Source organism: Athene cunicularia, assembly GCF_003259725.1.
Source record: "Athene cunicularia isolate RWA chromosome 7 unlocalized genomic scaffold, athCun1 chr7_part1, whole genome shotgun sequence".
NCBI classification, from domain to species: domain Eukaryota; kingdom Metazoa; phylum Chordata; class Aves; order Strigiformes; family Strigidae; genus Athene; species Athene cunicularia.
The window spans coordinates 36205125-36224355 of NW_020799107.1; the positions used below are offsets into that span (position 1 = coordinate 36205125).

General features: G+C 39.6%; 1 protein-coding gene across 1 annotated transcript in view; it reads left to right on the top strand.

The window, feature by feature from the left end:
- The first annotated feature begins 733 nt into the window (after positions 1-733).
- RIF1 (replication timing regulatory factor 1) overlaps positions 734-19231 on the top strand; it is a 36221-nt gene continuing 17723 nt past the window's right edge. The window contains exons 1-17 of the mRNA XM_026852535.1: positions 734-744; positions 1229-1307; positions 1976-2072; positions 4009-4139; positions 4566-4660; positions 6915-7104; positions 10459-10551; positions 10649-10787; positions 12078-12229; positions 13000-13120; positions 14704-14877; positions 15131-15241; positions 15475-15537; positions 16459-16559; positions 16973-17059; positions 18644-18717; positions 18826-19006. Of these exons, the coding sequence (XP_026708336.1) occupies positions 734-744; positions 1229-1307; positions 1976-2072; positions 4009-4139; positions 4566-4660; positions 6915-7104; positions 10459-10551; positions 10649-10787; positions 12078-12229; positions 13000-13120; positions 14704-14877; positions 15131-15241; positions 15475-15537; positions 16459-16559; positions 16973-17059; positions 18644-18717; positions 18826-19006 (1899 nt within the window). The remainder of the gene's footprint in view (positions 745-1228; positions 1308-1975; positions 2073-4008; positions 4140-4565; positions 4661-6914; positions 7105-10458; positions 10552-10648; positions 10788-12077; positions 12230-12999; positions 13121-14703; positions 14878-15130; positions 15242-15474; positions 15538-16458; positions 16560-16972; positions 17060-18643; positions 18718-18825; positions 19007-19231) is intronic.

Here is a 19231-nt window from a genome sequence, read left to right on the forward strand (position 1 = left end):
CTGTGTGGCTCCCCGCCGGCGTGGGGCAGGCTCGATCCGCGTGTGGTCGGGCCGGGGGTAGGGGAGAGTGGGCCCCGGGAAGCCGTAGCGGAGTAGGGAGGGAAGCTTCTGGCCGGCCCGAAATGCCGGGGAGGGCGGCAGGGCGTGCGGCTGCCTGGCCGGCGGCTGGAGATCGCGGGAAATGTGTAGGCCTGGAGTGGGAGGAAGGCGGGAGGGAGTCCTGGAGTCTGCTTATCAGAGAGCCTCTCCTTTTGCATTTCCTGGGGAGACCGCGGAGATGGGGGAAGGAATGTTTAGGAATAGTAACTTCTTTTCTAACTAGAAAAAGTCTTGCGTTTCAGCTTGGAAAGGTTAGGTGTGTTGCTGTGTTTCCTGTCTTCCCTTAATTGCATTTCTTTCTGGAAGGAGCTTCTTAATCGTGAGGTTCTGCTTTTACCTGGATCTTTCAAATTTGTTAGCATATGCAAAGGTGTTATCTCTTCCCATCAGTATCTTCCTTTCAGTTTTGTAGTAACTTTTAAAGCTATAACCGCTTAGATACCAGCGATGCTGATCACACTGTAAGATTATACAGCTTTGTAGTAATAACTGACAAAAAAGTGCTAATTTAAAGATTATATTAAGCAACAATCGATTTCTCAGGTTGTCTTCTGGATGGTTAATATGCTTGGGTTTTGCTATCTGAAACTTGATTGCTAACATTTTATAGGATAAGTACAGCTTTTCTGTATGGATGTTTTTCAGGTAAGTCATCGCTGCTAGTTGTCAAACCAGAATTTGGGGTGGGGGCCTCTGTTCTACATCTGCTTTTGAGGAACATGCTTATTAAGCTCATATATTTCTGTGGAAAGTTTATTTAATTTCCAGCAGTCGTTTAGTTTCCATGTTAACTTTTAATGTCTCTTATAAAAGTTGACAAAAAATAAAAGCCCTTAATTGTTTGGGGTTTCATTTAATTCTCCATAAGCACAAAATGGATCAGTAGTCACTTCACTTTTTTCAGTACACTAGGGCACATGTACTTTATAACACAGTATCGTACTGGTATGTCAGTCTGTGTGGTAGCTGGCATTTTTGCTCTTTAACTTCTTTGGTGTTGTGTTTTAGCTTTCTAAGGAAGGACATGGTTCTATACTAGGTAATGAATTGTGTATTAGAAACTTAGTTATGTCAGTTATAACCCGTTTAACCTGTGAATATTTCTTGTTTTCCCTTCTGCTCCTTAAAGTCGCTTGACTGGTGAGGAAGGCAAAGAATTCACTGCAGATGTCAGAAGACACTTTCCTCGGCTTTGTAAAGTGTTTAAGGTATGTCTTTTCAATTTTATATACTTCACTGAACAAAGATATATTGGGAGGTCAAGGCCAGGGGCCATTGTAAGACTCATATTTGAATTTGTTTACCAAGAAGTCAAGCTAGTGATATAGCCGTGAGGGTTTGTTGAGAAAATATATCTTCCATGTTTTTAGAAATTGCTACCGAAAAAATAAAATATAGGGTCTTGGATGTGTTCAGGCAGTGTTATGTAGTCAATCTGATCATCCAGACAGAAATGATAGTGTGTTCTGTCAGCATTTAGAAACACTTTGGGCATTTGGAATATGCAGTAAATGTCAAAATTTTTTGGAAGTTAATACTGTTCTTAGCCCCCTTTTTTTCCCCTTCTATTTTAGATGTTTAAAAACAATTGGAGAGTCAAGTGATAGATACATACATAACAAGCGAAGAAGTAAAGACCTTTGGTTGTTTAGGACTGACTTCACTAAAGATGTCTCGATTACAGAGAGCGAGAGTATCTTCAGAACCTGAAATTGTTTTACTAGAGTGTGTAATGGGGAGGGATTTCCTACATGGGTGCATTTTTCACTCTTTGATTTTGACAGCTCTCTTCATTGAGCAGAAGTGTTGGTTTTAAGACAGTACTTCACAGCTACTTCTGTAAACTGAGACTTTATGTTGTGGTTTTTTTTTTCAGGAGCACATTTCTAGTCAAAACTCAGAGCTAAGTAATGCAGCATTACAGGCATTGGGATTCTGTGTTTTTAATTCAAGTATTACATCTCAGTTATCTGGTAAGCAAACAAATGTCAGTGTGAATGCTGGCTGTGTATATGTGTGTCTATATATATACATTAGAGTTCTTTTTTTATGTCTTTGACAAAATTAAAGTATATACTAACAAAGTTTCCAGTTCCCACGTGGTGCGGTGGTTTTTTCCCTAGTATGAGCAGTGTGATGTTCATTAATTCCATCTTGTACAAAAAAAAGGGACTTTTTTTCACACTGTTACACTAAATACTGTTTTACTAACTTATACTTTTATTAAACGCTTTGGTACCAGTTACGTACTGTAATTCATTTTGTGGAACTAGTAATCAAAAAAAATGTCCACGTGTAAAAAAGAATGAAGCATGCTTTTTTGTCTGTAGAATTTTGGGGATGCATACTACAGCTTTTCAGTGTTGTCCAGCTTTTTCCTGGTGATTCCTGGTTGTTACGCTAGATAATAGAATGGTTTGGGTTAGAGGGGACCTTTAAAGGTCATCTATTCCAACCCAACGTATTGTGCTGGTAAATATTTCAAATTAAACTAATTGAAAGTGATCCATAATTTTATGACCTACATTCCTAGAAAGTGCTAAATGCCTTTAACAAAAACTTTGGCTGCTGAACACTTGTGGCTATGCGTGGAGGTAAAACCACTGGAGTTTGTTAGTAGGGGAGAGCTAGTGTCCAAGCTGGCCGGTCCCCGGCGTGTCTGTTACATGTCCCAAGGTGCAGACACATCCAGTTGCAATAACAGGGTCAGAAGCTGCTCAGTGTCAGCTGTCCTGGTGTGTGTGTGTGTGTGGGTGGGTGGGTGTGTGTGTGTGTGTCAGGTTGGGTGGGGTGGAAGGTGTTTGAACTAAGGTTGCTTTTTGTGGGCACAGAAGGAAGTGCCATGGGATTTGGCTGTTGGGTGGTGCCTTGATGGTGCAAACGGCGTAGTGTCAATTATTCCTTCTTCTAAGAAGTGTTAAATAATCTTAGATAAATGTTCTGCAATGAGCTTTATTAGAGAGGAACTTCACCTCAGGCAAGACTGAACAAAATCATATGTGTGGATGAGTAGAGAGCGTTTTTCCATTGACTGCCGTTCTGTTGAAATTTGATGTGTGTTTTTTTTTTTAGTTGTTCTACTCAATTTTTCAGTGTATCCTGCTTTCCTATTATGCAGTACTGAGCCTGATTTCCAATGAGAATGAGGCATTTATAATGGCTGTGTGGTCCCTCTCCCCTGTAACTTTTTTTAACCAGTTGATAAATTACAGTCAATTTTGTTAGAGAATGTCAGGCTTCAGAAATAATTAAGTCCTGAAAACAATGGAGAGTTAAGGAGAGAGGACAAAAAGCACGTGTGATTGAGGAAAGGACTGTATGTGATTGTTTCTCGGATAGTGAGATCATTTAGCCACAAAACCCAAATTTGTAAGAAAACAGGCTTTGCTTGGAATTTTAAAGGAATGCGTGATTTCTCCATCTGTCTTCCTAATTGCATGTAAGTCCTGTGTCAGCCTTATTCTTTTTTGTGTAATAAGCTTGTGTTTACTTCAGTTGCAGCTTTACCACCCTCTAATAATAAAATCTCTTGTAGACCCTAAAATGAATTTCTGTATGTCACCATAGTAGTGCTGCTAAATTCACTTGAAATGCAAGAAATTTAGGATAATTAAATACTTAATCTTTAGCTGTAGTGTTTTTAGGTTAAATTGTTTTATGGTTTATAGAGGTAATGCAGATGTACTACATTATGTTAATATACAGAGACTATTATTTTGAGCTTTTTTGCTAGTTTATTTTGAGAGAAATTTCCAAAAATTGTCTAAGATGTTATGCAGAATGCTTAAGACATTAAATCATGTCCATTGGGACTTCCAGTTGAATGGATGTTTAGTAATGTTAACTGAGCAAAGTGACCCGATTAGAAGTGTATAACCAGAATTTGAGTGCTGTGCATTCTGCTTTCAGCAACTGAAATACGAGGCTTGCTTTCAACGGTGAACAGTGTTGCTGTAAAAACTTCAGACAAAAACACTCGCACTCGGGCACTTTGGGTGATATCTAAACAGGCGTTTCCTTCTGAAATTGTTAAAGAAGAGGTAAGTTTCTTTTTGTGTGTGTGTGTGTGTGTGGCCTGATTTCCTAGAGAGATGAGGCTTGTGCAATGTCTTTCGGTCACTTCACTTTTGAGCTGAAGATGGTTTTCCATCAAATTTGACAGCTAAGTATAGGGCTTAAGTTCTTGGAAAAATTGTAAGGACAGCTACAAAGGGGAAAGGGCCAACAAATTATTGCTCTCTTAAGTGAGAAACTGCAACCTGAGCATTTCTGTTAGATACCAGAGAAGCAGAATAGAGGAGAGAGATTGTGAATACTCCAGTTTGGTCAGGCTAACCTTAAAACTAGACTGAGCATAATCCAAACACCAGATGCAGTTCTGGGAAACAAAATTTCATAATTCCAGCTCCTCATGGAAATACTTGTATCTGGGTGCTCACTCTAATGTTCTTCTCTTACTCCCTCAGGTGTCCAGTATTATTTCTACTCTGGAAACGATACTTACTAAAGGAGATGTACAGTCTATGGTGGTTGAATATGAAGCACTGAATGTTGTTATACGGTACGTGCACTGCAAGATTAAATTGTTAAAATGAATACTTAATTTCTGGGGGAAACTACTGAAACAAGTCTTAGTGGCACTAAGTATTCTAAAGAAAACTTTTCTTGAATGCTCTTTGACTTGTTCAGTATGTTCAAGACTCTCTTCCACAGTGTTTTGTATTGCAGTCAGTAGAACAGAATGAAATTGTGTGATCTTCTGTTTCTGTCTCTTTGCCAGTGGTTCTCCTGAACAGTTTCATTTGCAAAATCTTCCTGTAATGATTGATAATAATGACAGTTGATTCTGACACAGAAAGTAGTCCATATTTAGATAAACATTCATTGCTTTAATTTTAATGGCTTATTAGAAATAATTTCCAAAATTTTGTGTGCGCTTCAGAAGTCATGTTGCATTCTAGCTTTCTTTTTCAGAACCTACCCGACTGAGAAATTCTCAGCTGTTACATGAGGTTTTTATTTTAAAATATCTCTGGTGCTTTACAAATTTTACTGCAATTAGTCTCAACGCTGCTGAGGGTACCTTTTAATTCCAAAGGTGACCTTCTAAGACCAATATCAGGAATGCATTGTTTTGGTCAGCAGTGCTAGAATAGTCAAATTTTATCTTCATTTAGTATTAATTTATTTTTTTATCAAATACATTGAGCTTATATCCTTACTGTTAAGTATTCCCTTAAATTTTTGCATCTGGTTTGAACTGAAAATCCATTTTAAAGCAAAGTAGTTCAGTGATTATCTGCTTCTTATCTCTGTTCTAGTACATCCTTTTTCTGTAGCAGAGAAGTTGTATATTATTATTTACTTAGTATTTAGCAACTTCTTGCATTTGGCTAATTGTACATTAATTCCTCTTTTGTAAATCTGAGACTGTAGACAATTGTTTCTGGAAAATTAGGTATTTTATTAAGTGGTTTCTTCTATATGTGTGTATATATAAAGGATAATTTTGTGTTTATCAAAAAGAACGTAGCTATCCTTAAGAGCAAAGCTGTATCTGAAAATAATCTATAAACAGGTACTGGGTCTCAGGCTGATTGACAGTGGTAAGACAGTGCTCTTCTGAAGCCAGGCTGCTGACAGATGTAATGGAAAACTGTTCTCTTAAGAAGTGCCTGTCCTCTGGCTTTCATAAAATTATTTGCAAGGCAGTCGTCTTCCTTGGTACAGCAAGCCCTTCATAAGATGTGGTGATGGGGATTTGACATACCTGCACCGAAGAGGAGATTAGCAAATTTTCATGACTTAGAGACATCTGGTTTGAATATACCCCATTTCTGAAAGTCTCCTTGGCTTCTGTGTGGGATGGTGTAAATGTCATCCTGTGCCCTAGTGACTTGGTAATGGAGGGATAAGATAAGAACCCTGGACTAGGCTAATGTACAGTGAGTCTGTGCAAACCTGTGCTGCTTCAGGGTGTCGTAAAACTCATGGGTTGAGATAATAGGACAGAAAAGTAAGAAAATAATGGTGGTAGTAGTAATAATAATACAAGAATCAGAATATACAGAGCAAGTGATGCAGGATGCATTGCTCACCGCCTGCTGACCGATGCCCGGCCAGCTCCTGAGCAGCAGCCCCCGGCCAGCTCTTGCCCAGTTTCTATACTGGGCATGACTCCCTGGGGTGTGGAGTATCCCTCTGGGCAGCTGGGGTCAGCTGTCCCGGCTGTGTCCCCCCCTCAGCTGCTTGTGCCCCCCCAGCCTCCCCTGGCAGGGCATGAGAAGCTGCAAAGTCCTTGGCTGGGTCTAAACAGAGCTCAGCAACAACCGAAACAGGGGTGTGTTATCAGCGTTGGTCTCCTCTTAAATCCAAAACACGGCGCTGTACCAGCTACTAGAAGGAAAATTAATTCTGTTCCACCAAAACCAGGACACAGGGTTTGACCTGTTTTTCAAAAGCAGGCATATATTGGTTTTGGCACACATGGCCTGTGGGAGCTGGTGTGGACTGCCAAGAACACACAAGGGATGGTTAAGATGCAAACTTTGTGCTTGGTCACTCATAAGGAAGTGATGATGTGGGTTTTTGTTCAGGCTCTCAGTTGTCTCATTTGCCTGAGAAGGTGTGCTAGAATGGAAAGGACAAATGTAAATGCCACTTTGTTCTGCTTTTCGAGAGGTTTAAGTGAACTGTCAAAATATAATTTTTTAGAAAAATTAAAAAATTGTTTATAATTGCTTCTGGTAAATCATGTTGAATTAAACATGTCTGTTGGGAATTTTTAATACCTATATTTATTCTTCTGGATCTAGCTTAATGGAGCAGACTCCAGCCCAGATGGGAGAAGAGGCTGTGAGGTGGGCAAAACTGATCATCCCTCTGGTCGTCCACTCCGCTCACAAGGTGCAGTTACGAGGTGCCACTGCTCTGGAGATGGGCATGCCACTGCTCCTCCAGAAACAGCAGGAGGTGGCGGCCATCACCGAGCACCTCATGACCACAGTAAGTGGCAGTGCTGGGCCTCTTTTTCCTAGAGGCAACAGTTGGTTAGCTGGAGGGTTTTATTCTTTTATTTCCGGTCTAGATAGTGGCAGCAAAAAGCTGCTGTGTGTTGACAGCAACTGCTTGATGACAGCAATTTCAACAGAAAAATCAGTGTAACAGCAATGTAAATACAGGACCACTGTAAAAACAGTAAGTTTCTGACAAGAATCATTGATCATAAAATAACATGCCTTTTTTTAAATGACCTTGAAGCACCTGTCTTGATAGCATTAACTCATACAATATCATAAAACTCATAAAATATCATAATGTCATAATTTTACTGTCTCTTACAAGAGAATTTGCTTACCAAATGTTGTCGTTTAACCCCAGCCGGCAACTAAGCACAGTGTAGCTGCTGGCTCACTCCTTGCACCTGATGGGATGGTGAGGAGAACTGGGAGGGAGAAAAAAGTAAAACTTGTGGGTTGAAATAAAAACAGTTTAATAATTGAAATAAAATATTATAATAATTATTATTGTAATGAAAAGGAAGATAACAAAAAGAGAAACCCCAAGAAAGACAAGTGATGCACAGTGCAGTTGCTCACCACCTGCTGACTGATGCCCAAGCAGTGATCTCCCCCCACCAGCCAACTCCCCCCAGTTTCTGTACTGGGCATGCTGTCCTATAGTATGGAGTAGCCCTTTGGCTCTTTGAGGCTGGCTGTGCTCCTTCCCCACATCTTGTACAACTGCTCACTGGCAGAGCACGGGGAACTGGAAAGTCCTTGACTTAGGATAAGCACTGCTTAGCAACAACTAAACCATCCGTGTGTTATCAGCATTATTCTCACACTGAATCCAAAACACAGCACTGTACCAGCTACTGGGAAGATTAACTCTCTCCCAGCCAAAAACAAGGACACTGAACTAGAATCAGCAGAACTTGGTGTGGCAGTAACTCACACCATCTAGCTTAGCTTCCTGCTCAGAACAGGGCTAGCTTCAAAGTTAAAGCTGGAGTCGCCTTGTCCAGTTGAGGTTTGAACACATTAAAGAGCAGTTGTTCTACACTACAGCCAGTCTGGGCAGTTTGTTCCAGTGCTTAGCCACCCTCCTAGTAAAAATAAGATTTGCTTTGTTGAAACTTGTGTCTGTTGCCTCCAGTCTTTTCTTTCAGTGCTTCTCTGCAGCAGCTGTCTTCCTTATAATCCAGCTATAGCAGAAGACTGCAGTTATGTTCCCTCCCACACCAGACTCAAGAAGCCTGGCTCTTCTGTTATGAGCTCTGTCCCTTAACCGTCTTAGTGGTGACCCTCTGCTGGATTCACTCCAGTTTGCCAGTAGCTCTGCTACTTCCATGCCCGAAGTTTGGTACAGTATTCCAGGCATGATATGCCGAGTACTAAGCAGAGGAGTTGGGTTTCTTCACTTGTTTCTTGTGCTTTGCTAGTACAGTCCAGTATGCAGGAGCACGTTCCTGATTTAGGAGCTGGGGGACAAGAATTTTAATGTTCTTTTCTGCTTCCCATCCCCCTCAATTATCAGTTGTGTTAAATTGCACCAGCCCTTGTTGACGCACCAATTGATGTGTAAATCAGACACATTACCTGGGTTGTGAACTGCTAACCACCAGCCTTTGAGCCTGACAGTCCAACCACACACCTTGTAATCTAATGAGTCTGTATCTCCCCTGTTGGGCTGCAAAGATGCTAAGAGGAGACTATCAAAAGCCTTGCTGAACTTGGAGTGGAGAACATCTGCACTCCCTGCATCTGCAAAACCAGGCATTTCCTCATAAAAGTCAGTCAGATTGGAAAAGCAGCTTTTGCTCATGGTAAAACATGCTGGCTTTCTTGCCATTCCACATGCCTAGAAATGGCTTCCATGGGAACTTGCAGCATAATTTTTCCAGGAACGGGTGTGAGATTGGCTAGCCTGTAGTTCCCCAGATCCTCTCTTCTGCATGGTGGTGGTTTGTGGTGTTTTTTTGGAAGCTGGCATGAAATTTGTTTTGCCCTACCCTGTCATTGATTCTCCACCAGTTAGTGACCTCTCAAGAAAAAAGTGTGGCCTTATTGTGTCGTTGGCCTTCTCCTTCAGCATCTTTGGATACACCCTGTAGAGTTTGATGGATTTGTGTATGTCAGATTTATGTGGTCCCCAACTCAGTTCTTCTATACCATGGTCTAGCATAAAGGACACAGCCAGCATCAAGATAAACCAATAACCAAATTGTATTTGATACAAAAGGGTCAGTACATGGCTGAGCACTGGGAGTATAAACAAGTCAGTCAGGTTATACATAATCGACATCAATCCCACTGACCCCAACAATGACACCACACGACCAACAATGGGTGGGATAAACGGTGACATGCAGTCTCCCATAGAAGGGATGGGAGCAACCAGGTCAACAAGCCAAACACATCAGACCAAGGAAGCCACATACTGAATCCCTCCACTGCCCGCGTTTACAAAAGCCAGACCTGAGTGGAGCCCAGTCCCAGGGAGGCGGGAGGTCCTTCCCCAACAGGGAACTCTGCCCAGGGCACCCCCCTCGCACACAGACACTGCCCCTCCTGCGAGGGGTCCCGGCTGTTATCCCTGCGTGGGACACCTGACCTTGGGTTACTCCCTGCGGGACCCCTGGGGCTCCTTTACCCAATGGCTCTGTCTGCCAGGCCAGAGGGAAGTTTAAAGGCAAACTCACCCCCCCCTTTGGGAAGGGCTGGGGGATCACCCAGATGTCAGCCTGAATTTGGGGTTGGGGTTGAAACCCCAGCATTTCACATGGGTAGTACCTGTGTCCCCAGCAACAGAGGGAATGGGAGACCAATGTTGGAGGCCTGAGAGTAAAGACAGAGGCAAGAAAGGCATTGAGTACCTCAGCATTTTCTGTGTCCATAAAAGATTTCTCACCCTATTCAGCAACAGCCCCCTTGGTCTTTTTGATGAAGCTTTTCCTGTTCCCCTTCACTTTTCGAACTGTAGGTGTATTTATTTTGCCTGAAGTTAAGTATGTTTATGAAAAAACCCAAACAAACAAGGTGGGTTTTAGGGTCACAGTCTGTTTTGACTTGAAGTGGAAGAGACTACAAGTATTTAAGGAAGTGGATTTTGATTTGTTGGCTGCCATTATCAGAATAATTGAAACCAACCATAAACTTCAACTTAGAAGATAATCAGATGGTAGCAACATTTGACTGTTTTACCAGCAAATGTTCTGTGGTACAGAATTAAATCCTTCTGGTCTAGAAATAGCATAGTTCTGGGTTGGTTGTATCTCTAGACACTGGTATGAGTGTGGAGTTTTTAGAATACTTGGAATATGTTTCTTGTAGAAATTATGTTTCTTTCTCCCCGCAGAAATTAATTTCAGAACTTCAAAAATTGATTTCTACAAAAAATGAAACTTATGTCTTAAAATTATGGCCACTGTTTGTCAAATTACTTGGAAAGGTAAGCAGAAAAGCAGTTAAGTTTTACAATCATTAATCTTTAGGGAAGGAATTTTTGACAACATAAATATCTTAATTCTGAACTTCTGTGTCTTCAGACTCTGCATCGTAGTGGCAGTTTTATCAACTCATTGCTGCAACTGGAGGAACTTGGATTTCGTAGTGGCTCACCAGTGGTAAAGAAAATAGCCTTCATTGCATGGAAGAGTCTAATAGATAATTTTGCTCTAAATCCAGGTAGACTAAAAAAAAGTTAACCTGAATTGTTTTGACTGCTGTCACTTTACATAACTGGAAGAGAGTATTCTGTCTTTATAGTGGTCAATACTACGGTACGTACCACTGGATATACACATAGTGTATCTGTGGTATATATGTAGCAGTGTATATATATGCATACTGGTATATAGTGTGTGCATGGACATAACTAAAATTCAAGTTGTGGGGGTTTTTTAAGGAAAAGTGACAGTTTGATCAGTAGTTGGATCTTAATTTTTCTGCTAGGAGAAATGACTAGAATAAAAATCAACAAACCTTTGTTTTGTAATGCTTTAATTGATCCAAACAGCAATGAAATAGAGAATAAAACACGCGGTAGATCTTATTTTGGACTGTGTGGATTAATTGGAGAAGAGCAATGCGTCAGGATTCTAGAGGTGTTAAAAAAATGTTGCTTTAAAAATTTAAGCAAGACCTGAACAAGTCTAGCCTGTGTTGAAACACACAGTATTCATTTTTTACCTTGATTATGCTTCTCCTTACTGCATGTTCTGAAGAGAAAGCTAAATGTGGACGTTTAAGTTAAATTCAGCTAAACTAAGAAACAAATTAAAATGACAGTTTATCATTTATTCTGATAGTGGTTTCCCATAAACTAATTAACAAAGATCTGATTCTACCAGAAGGTAAAATCCACGGCACAGCTGGTGTTCCCTGTGTGTGTTCCAGTCTGGCTAAGAACAGTTCCCTGCTGCAAAAGCAGCCTGTCAGCAGTTCCATAGGAATTGTGATGCTTCTGAGCTGGTGAAAAGTGTTTTCTTCAAACACTTGCATAGGCTTGAGCAAACTTCTGTCCAGACATACTTTGCTATTTCTACTCCAGTAGGTCCTCTGTGGCCCCAGAATACTCTATTTAAAACCTTTGGTTCTCATGCAGTGGCAATGCACATACATGTTACACGTTTGGTTTTTCTTTTACTGTGGCAGATAGGACTCTCTAACATAGCAAGCAAGAGTCTGTTTCCTTCTGGTTTATGTTGGTATTCAGTAGATTTCATTTCAGTCTTGCTATTGGAAAGAAGTATTTGCCATTTCCAGGGTTCTAGACAACAATTAAAGCAGTAAAATAGCCTGAAATGTTGGTGCATTCAATATATATTTCAGTTTCACAAATTGTCATTAATTGAATTTTATGCTAAAATACATTAAGAAAAAAAAAAACAGTTTAAAAATTTTCCTTTTTTGTTGTTCTGGGATTTAATTATTTGTGTTGCTTAAAAAAAATGTGCTTTTTTTTTGGTCTTCAAGATATATTGTGCAGTGCTAAGAGGCTGAAATTGTTAATGCAGCCACTGAGCTCAATCCATGTGAGAACAGAGGCTTTGGCACTGACAAAGCTGGAGGTCTGGTGGTATTTACTCATGAGGCTGGGACAGCAGCTGCCTGCCAACTTTGAACAGGTAACACAGCTGAAAATACTTGTAGCATAATTGCTGAGCCTCTGTTGAGTGTGTGAAGCCAAGTCCCCTCTTTGTTACCATAACTTGTTCTGTACCTGCTTTGTCCTTCTCTAGCTGCTTATTAAAATAAAACTGTATTAAGAAAATGAATCTCCCTTGTGTATTTGTGTGCTCTGTGTGTGTATTACATATAGGAGGAGCACTTGGGACTGTATGTGCTGCAATCTGTTTAAAGTTCCAAAAGATTTGAGAGTCATTTGAGCATCTCGGTGAAAATGCCCTGTGAGCGCACAGCAGGAGTAAACATAAACACATTGTATAAGGATTGCTTTGTCCTTTCACTGTGCAGGTGTACACTTTGGAAAGTCTAGGAAAAAGAAAATCACAAAATATTTTGTAAGGTGCATACAGAGAAGAATGATGCGGGTGTTTTGTTACTACTCGCGTTATAACTGGAATGAACGTAATGTTAGGGTTCTGAATTTCATTGAACTTGAGGATGCGAGGAGTAAAGAGGGGGGAAAAAATTACCTTTTTAGATACAGTACAGCTGGATCATTCTAACACGAGTTTTTCTTTAACCATTTCTAATTCATGTATTGGCATGCCTATTTTATACATCCTCTTAAAATTACTGTTATAAGTACCCAGAAACTGAAACACCAGTGCTGTGAACAGTACAGTCAGTGATATTTGAAATGTATGGTTGTGTGTGTCTTATGGCTTATATGCATCCTACCTGTTTTCACTGAGGTTTGCTATCTTTGCAGGTTTGTGTACCGTTAATCCAAAGTACTTTAAGTCTAGATTCTTACGCTGCCTTGCAAGGAACTCCCTCGCGTTTACCACCCAACCAAAGTTTAGCCTCGGCAACTGCGGCACAGAAATCAGGTAAAAAGCACAAACTTTTTTCCAGCTATGTTCTAGATGTAGAAAGTAATCTCTTTTATTGAACGTGTTTATGCTTTTTCATTTGAAATGTGTTATTATTGAAAACAATAAGTTTTATGCATGTTCATTTGAGAGCTCAGAAATAGTGATTTACGTTGCATAAAATTGGGCAGTTGTAGTCTGTTTCAAGTTTAAAAAATTGTGCTAAAAAATTATGTTGCGGACCAGTTTTATTGTTGTGGCTTAACCCCAGCTGGCAGCTAAGCCCCACATAGCTTCTTGATCACTGTCCCCTGCCAATGGAATGAGGGAGAGAATTGGAGGGGAAAGTAAAACTCATGGGTTGAGATAAACAGCTTAATAGGACAGAAAAGGAAGAAAATTATAATGGTGGTAGTAGTAATAATAATAATAATACAAGAATCAGAATACACAGAGCAAGTGATACAGGATGCGTTGCTCACCGCCTGCTGACCGATGCCCGGCCAGCTCCTGAGCAGCAGCCCCCGGCCAGCTCTCGCCCAGTTTCTATACTGGGCATGACTCCCTGGGGTATGGAGTATCCCTCTGGGCAGCTGGGGTCAGCTGTCCCGGCTGTGTCCTCCCCCCAGCTCCTTGTGCCCCCCCCCAGCCTCCCCTGGCAGGGCATGAGAAGCTGCAAAGTCCTTGGCTGGGTCTAAACAGAACTCAGCAACAACCGAAACAGGGGTGTGTTATCAGCGTTGGTCTCCTCTTAAATCCAAAACACGGCGCTGTACCAGCTACTAGGAAGAAAATTAATTCTGTTCCACCAAAACCAGGACAGATGTCCTGAATTGCATTTGCTTTTGCAAGGGAGCTTTAGTTTGAAACTTAGCACACAGATGAATACATGAAAAACTATTCATAGATACCATTCTCATTTCTGTAGCATTTTTAGTTTCTGCCTGAATGCTACCCAGTGATGAGAATGCACCAATAATATTGGTACTTTAAATACATGTGAAATCACACCTACTTGAGCTTTACCTCCAAATGCCTGAGATAAGGAACTGCATCTTTTTCTTCTCTGCATGGAAAGCCTAGAAAATCTAGTCTGCTGTGGTTAGAAGCCTTATATATGTTGTGGAAGTGTCCTAGATGTGTAGATCTTCCTTTTGTTCCCATCTTAAAATTCATCTTAGTTCGGTGAGATCAACTGAGGTTGGTCAAAATGAGACCTCTTGAACCTGTGTTGTGTGTAAAAGCTTCTAAGGGAAACTGATTCACAGCAGCAGAGTTACTATTTAACTAATACATAGTGTAGCATGTAACTTGCTCTCTGGCCACAACTTCTGTGGAGACTTCTGTTGCCAGAGTGAAGTTTGGCATCTGAGGCTTTGCAGTCTTTGGAAGATATTTATACTTTCCACATACGTGGTTATGACTGTGATGTTAAGCCCTACTTAATAGTAGGAGTGTGTGCCAGATCTCCGACTGTCAGAGGTCCCTTTTAGCCAATGCTATTCTAGAATTTTTTTTTCATGTTAACTTTGGTCTGTTGTATCTTTCCTTTCACTTGATTGCAGGTGAACTGTGAGATGATGTAATTTTTCTCCCCTCAGGTCCTTACCCGTTTGCAAGTCCAGTCACGCCACGGATGAACTTGAATTCTAGCGTGACAGGAACGGTGGTGATTCCTTCCATTCAGCTTTTGGGAATCGAAATGCTGCTTCACTTCTTGATGGGACCAGAAGTTTTAGATTTTGCTAAGCAAAACAAACTTGTACTTAGTTTAGGTATACAAGTTATATTTTTAAGTACTTTTGCATAATCTGAAATTGCCAGTTTTGTTGGATTTAAATAGATATCCATTAGAATGAAATGCTTTAAACGTTTAAAACTGTTGTTACTTTAATATTAAAAGTTGCGTTTTTGTTGAATGCTCTAAGTATGCTTATATACTTGATTATTTTTAAAGCTTTTCTTACCACTAGTCTGCAAAATAACAGATTTATGGAACATGGCTTTTTTTTGTTGTTGTTTTCCTAGAGCCTCTCCAGTACCCCCTGATCAGTAGCCCTTCTTTTTTTTGTAAGCATGCCAGCATGCTTATAAATGCAGTTCAGGATGGCTTTATTGCAATTGGAAAAGAAGTTCCTGGTAAGAATTCAGTGCTGAAATTTGATTTCTTTTCTGGGAAATAAAGTGGGAAAGGGAAATATAAGAAGAAATAACCACTTTCTGTAGTACTCCAGTGTTAAATAGAACTGGTCTGGCTTGGTTTAAAAGCTGGCTTATGTGAAAGCGTTGTTTAACACAGTTTGTGTTTTAACTGCAGTTCCTGTTTAATGTTTTTATTACAAACTGAATAAAATTATTATGCTGTCTTGTAGATTGTATGCTGAATGTTATATGGAAGGACATAAATGGATATGTAAAGACAGCTATTGAATCAGGTAAAAAGTGTCAACTTTTTTTGTCATTGCTGACCAGTTAGAGATGGTTGTTTGGGTTTTTTAAGGCCAGACCTCAAGTAGTATTTGCTTCATTGCTAGTAAACCTTGAGTTTAGGCATCATCAGTAGTTCTTTTTGAAGCAGCAACTGGTATTTTTTATGATGCCTACATCTTTATGTGACAGATAAGAAATCACAGTGATCTGATCCAGTGATGCTACTAGAGGAGGCACAGTAGCATATGTCTCAGGTGCATTGCATGTAGCAGTGAGAGAGATATTAAAGCACTTTAACTGCTTTTCTTGCTGCAGAAATCTTTTCATTTAAAAAAAAACAAAACAAAACCAACAAACAAACAAACCTCATCTCAAGTCTTTAAGAAACTGAGACATTCAGTGTATTACTCAAATTAGTGTAAAGTCTTTGTTCTGTGACTATGGCTACCTTTTTTTCTTTATTTCATAGTCAAGTATAGTGTCATCACAGATGTATAGAAAGAAGTTGTTTCCTAGTTAAAAAATATTAATTACTCTCTAAAGGCTTTGAAGTCCAGAATAATCTTAATAATGAAATCTTGCATGTTAAAAGATCTAACTGACAAGCATAAGAGAAGTGCATTGCTTGCATGAATGCAAAATTTCACAGGTTTTTTTAGCACATCAAAGTTAATGTTGTTAATGATGCAAAGGTGTATCTACTTTATTAACAAAACTTAGGGTTTTTTTAACTTTGAAGTTTCAGTTATACTGTTCTTCAGAGCAGAGACTTGGTATCTGAATCTGTTAAGTATTTGGTATATGTTTATAAGTATATACAGAATTTTTTTTGATCTTGCAGTACATCGCAGTACTTAAAGTTCACAGTGATGGTCAGAGTGGCCATTATTTTCTTCTGCTCTGACTGTAGATATGCTTTATTCTAGGAAATAAAAAAGAAAAGCAAGGATCAGAAATACTGACTATGTTGCTCCAGGCCTTAAAAAACACTGTTAAATCAAATTCCCTTCCTGTGCAGAAAGTACTGGTAAGTTGGGTGGGTTAGTCTGTTTTTTAAAATCTCATTTCTTTTTCATAGTCTGGATTCTGACTGGTAGCAGCTTTTTGTCTAATTTAACAGTCTCTTTAAATGGTCTTTTTAAAAAAGACAACTTCTTTGGTGTAAACTAAGTTACACACTTCTCAGCAGATGGCCTAGTGTTGCCTAAGGGTTTCTTTCTTTAAAAGTGTTTTTCAGATTTATCAGCAATGCCCACAGAATTGTATATGTGGTTCTACTGGAACCTTCTATTACAAAGCACAGTTACTTTTATGATGCTTTTTTTTTTTACTAAAGGGAAGCAATTGTTACAGTTTTGCTTTTATTTCTGATGTAACTTAAAATATCAGAGCCTTTAGAAAAAAATATTTACATGCATTTTCTTCTTTTCTCCTCCTTAGTCCCTCATTGATATTACTGTTAAAGAGTTGCCTCCAAAAGTATTGGGATCACCTGCTTATCAGGTTGCTGATATGGATCTTTTAAATGTAAGTCTGAATTAATTCTAGAACTTTTTATTTATGCTGAAAGGTATTGGGATGTCATATTTTCAGAGAGGTACAGAGCACTTCATAAGTGAGATCCAGATCTTTCAGGAAATCACAATATTCAGCGTTCCAGAATGCAGACTTTGTTTCCAGCCCTCGCTTCTAATGAGTAATTTAACTAACTGAAAAGGGATACGCTGAAAGTGCTGTAATAAGGAAAGAGATTTCTCTTTCTCATCATCAGGTCATGATATAAAATACAGAGTTGCAGATACTTTGCAAGGTGAATGCACAGTCAAACTGTAGTACTGCTATATACTGAAAACTGATGTTTTGGGGAAATGTTCTGAAATGAATAGAAGGAAGTAAAGATGGAAAGCATTTCTCCTCAGGAAAAATTAAATGCACAGAAGCAAAGCAGAGAGTTTCATGCTAAACAGCATTATTTCAGAGAAAGTTCATAGTGAAGTCATAGTGAACTAAAGGCCAAAGCCTGTTGCAGAAAGGGGTGATATTCTTTAGCAGTGAGAACTACTCTGTTCTGCTTCAGTCCTTGTGGGCCTTGACGGGAGTGCTGTGCTGTGTGCTGCACTGGAAGGCAGAAACAGATGATAGCAATCTAGAAAATAACCATAAAAATAACTTGTGAGGAAAAGTTGAAATGACTCGTATGTTTTGTTTGGGTGGAGCAGACTGAGTAGGAGCAGTTAAATTAGAAGTTTAAAGGGTAGTTTAGAGACATTGAGAATTGGGTGATGATCAGCTCTTCTGCATCCACCAGCAGACAGGGAGCAACTTGTTCATTTTGCAGCAGTGGACACAGAGCTTTCTAGCCTATGAGGGTAGCTAAACGTTTACACAGTTAGCCAGGGAATACAGGGAATTCATTTGGAGGCTTTTAAAAGTAGACAGATATCTGTGAGAGACAACCTAAGTGTAAGCAAATGCTTTGACTCAAGTGAGTAGTAAAAACATTGTCTACCAGCACTGGTTTAAGAGCTCAACTCTCAAAATCCCTCCCAACTTTTCTTCCTCCTGAGTGTTTTATTTACATTTGGAGGCTTTCCCTGACTTGGGTACAAGAGTGAAAATTTTATTAGGATGGGTGAAGTTTTTATTGCCAGATATTAAGTGCATTTTGTTAAATACTTTCACGTTAGCAAACCTGAAATACTTGTGATAGGTTTTAACGGAGGTTGTCCAAAAGATGTTGTGCTGAAACCTTGAAATAAGCAAATCTTGGGTTGCTCCATCTTGTTCCAGGTGTCATAATTTACATTGATTGTATTGGGTACACCTGCCTTACTGTGGGGCATGCAGTTTCAAGGCAATACTAAGTGCTGTAAAACTCACAACCTTTAAAACAGAAGGTTTTTTGCTTCATCTATAGAATAATTGGTATTCTGCTGAAGCACTAGGATCTAGCAGAAGCTTAGGTTTCCAGCTTTCCCTCTCGTTTCTATTTTGAAGGGTTAGAATTTACAATTTCTGGCTTAGAGTTAAATATATAGATATACATGTGAGGCAGTCATTTCATCTGATCAATGTATATGTTGTTTTGACCTTTTAAACTTCTCTTACAAGGGAACACCGGCCTTGTTCTTAATCCAGCTGCCTTTCCATGGTGACATCTTGGAATGCTGTGTAACAGATGAGAGGTAGGTGGTGGTGGTTGTTTAGAATGAGCTTCCTGTAGGCGACTTCATAGAAGTTTTTCTTAACTTCAGCTGAAAAAAGTATCTTACCTATTTAACTTTCTTCCCTAGATTCTTTGTAATTCTAGAAACGCTTGTGGGCTATGTTTTATCTGGGCCTACGTCTCCACTGGCTTTCAGTGAATCTGTGATCTGCATTATTAATCAGAGTGCAAAGCAAGTAGGAAATAAGGAGCATCTCTGGAGAATGTGGAGCATTGTTGTTAATCCACTAACCGACTGGATTAATCAGGTATAGTGCATTTTGTTCTCTTCCCCAACCCTGTTCCCCCCCCCCCAAAAAGGAAAACTTTGTGCTGATCTTTTATCTTAATGCATTTTCAGGAATTACATGTCTTGAAATGGTAGTAAAATTAAATAAGCCTTGGTAGTGTTTGTGAAACTGGAATGTTTGCAGCATTTTTTTTTTAAAAAAAAAAGAGTCCCTGACTGGAGTATGCACATTTGTGGTGAGGTA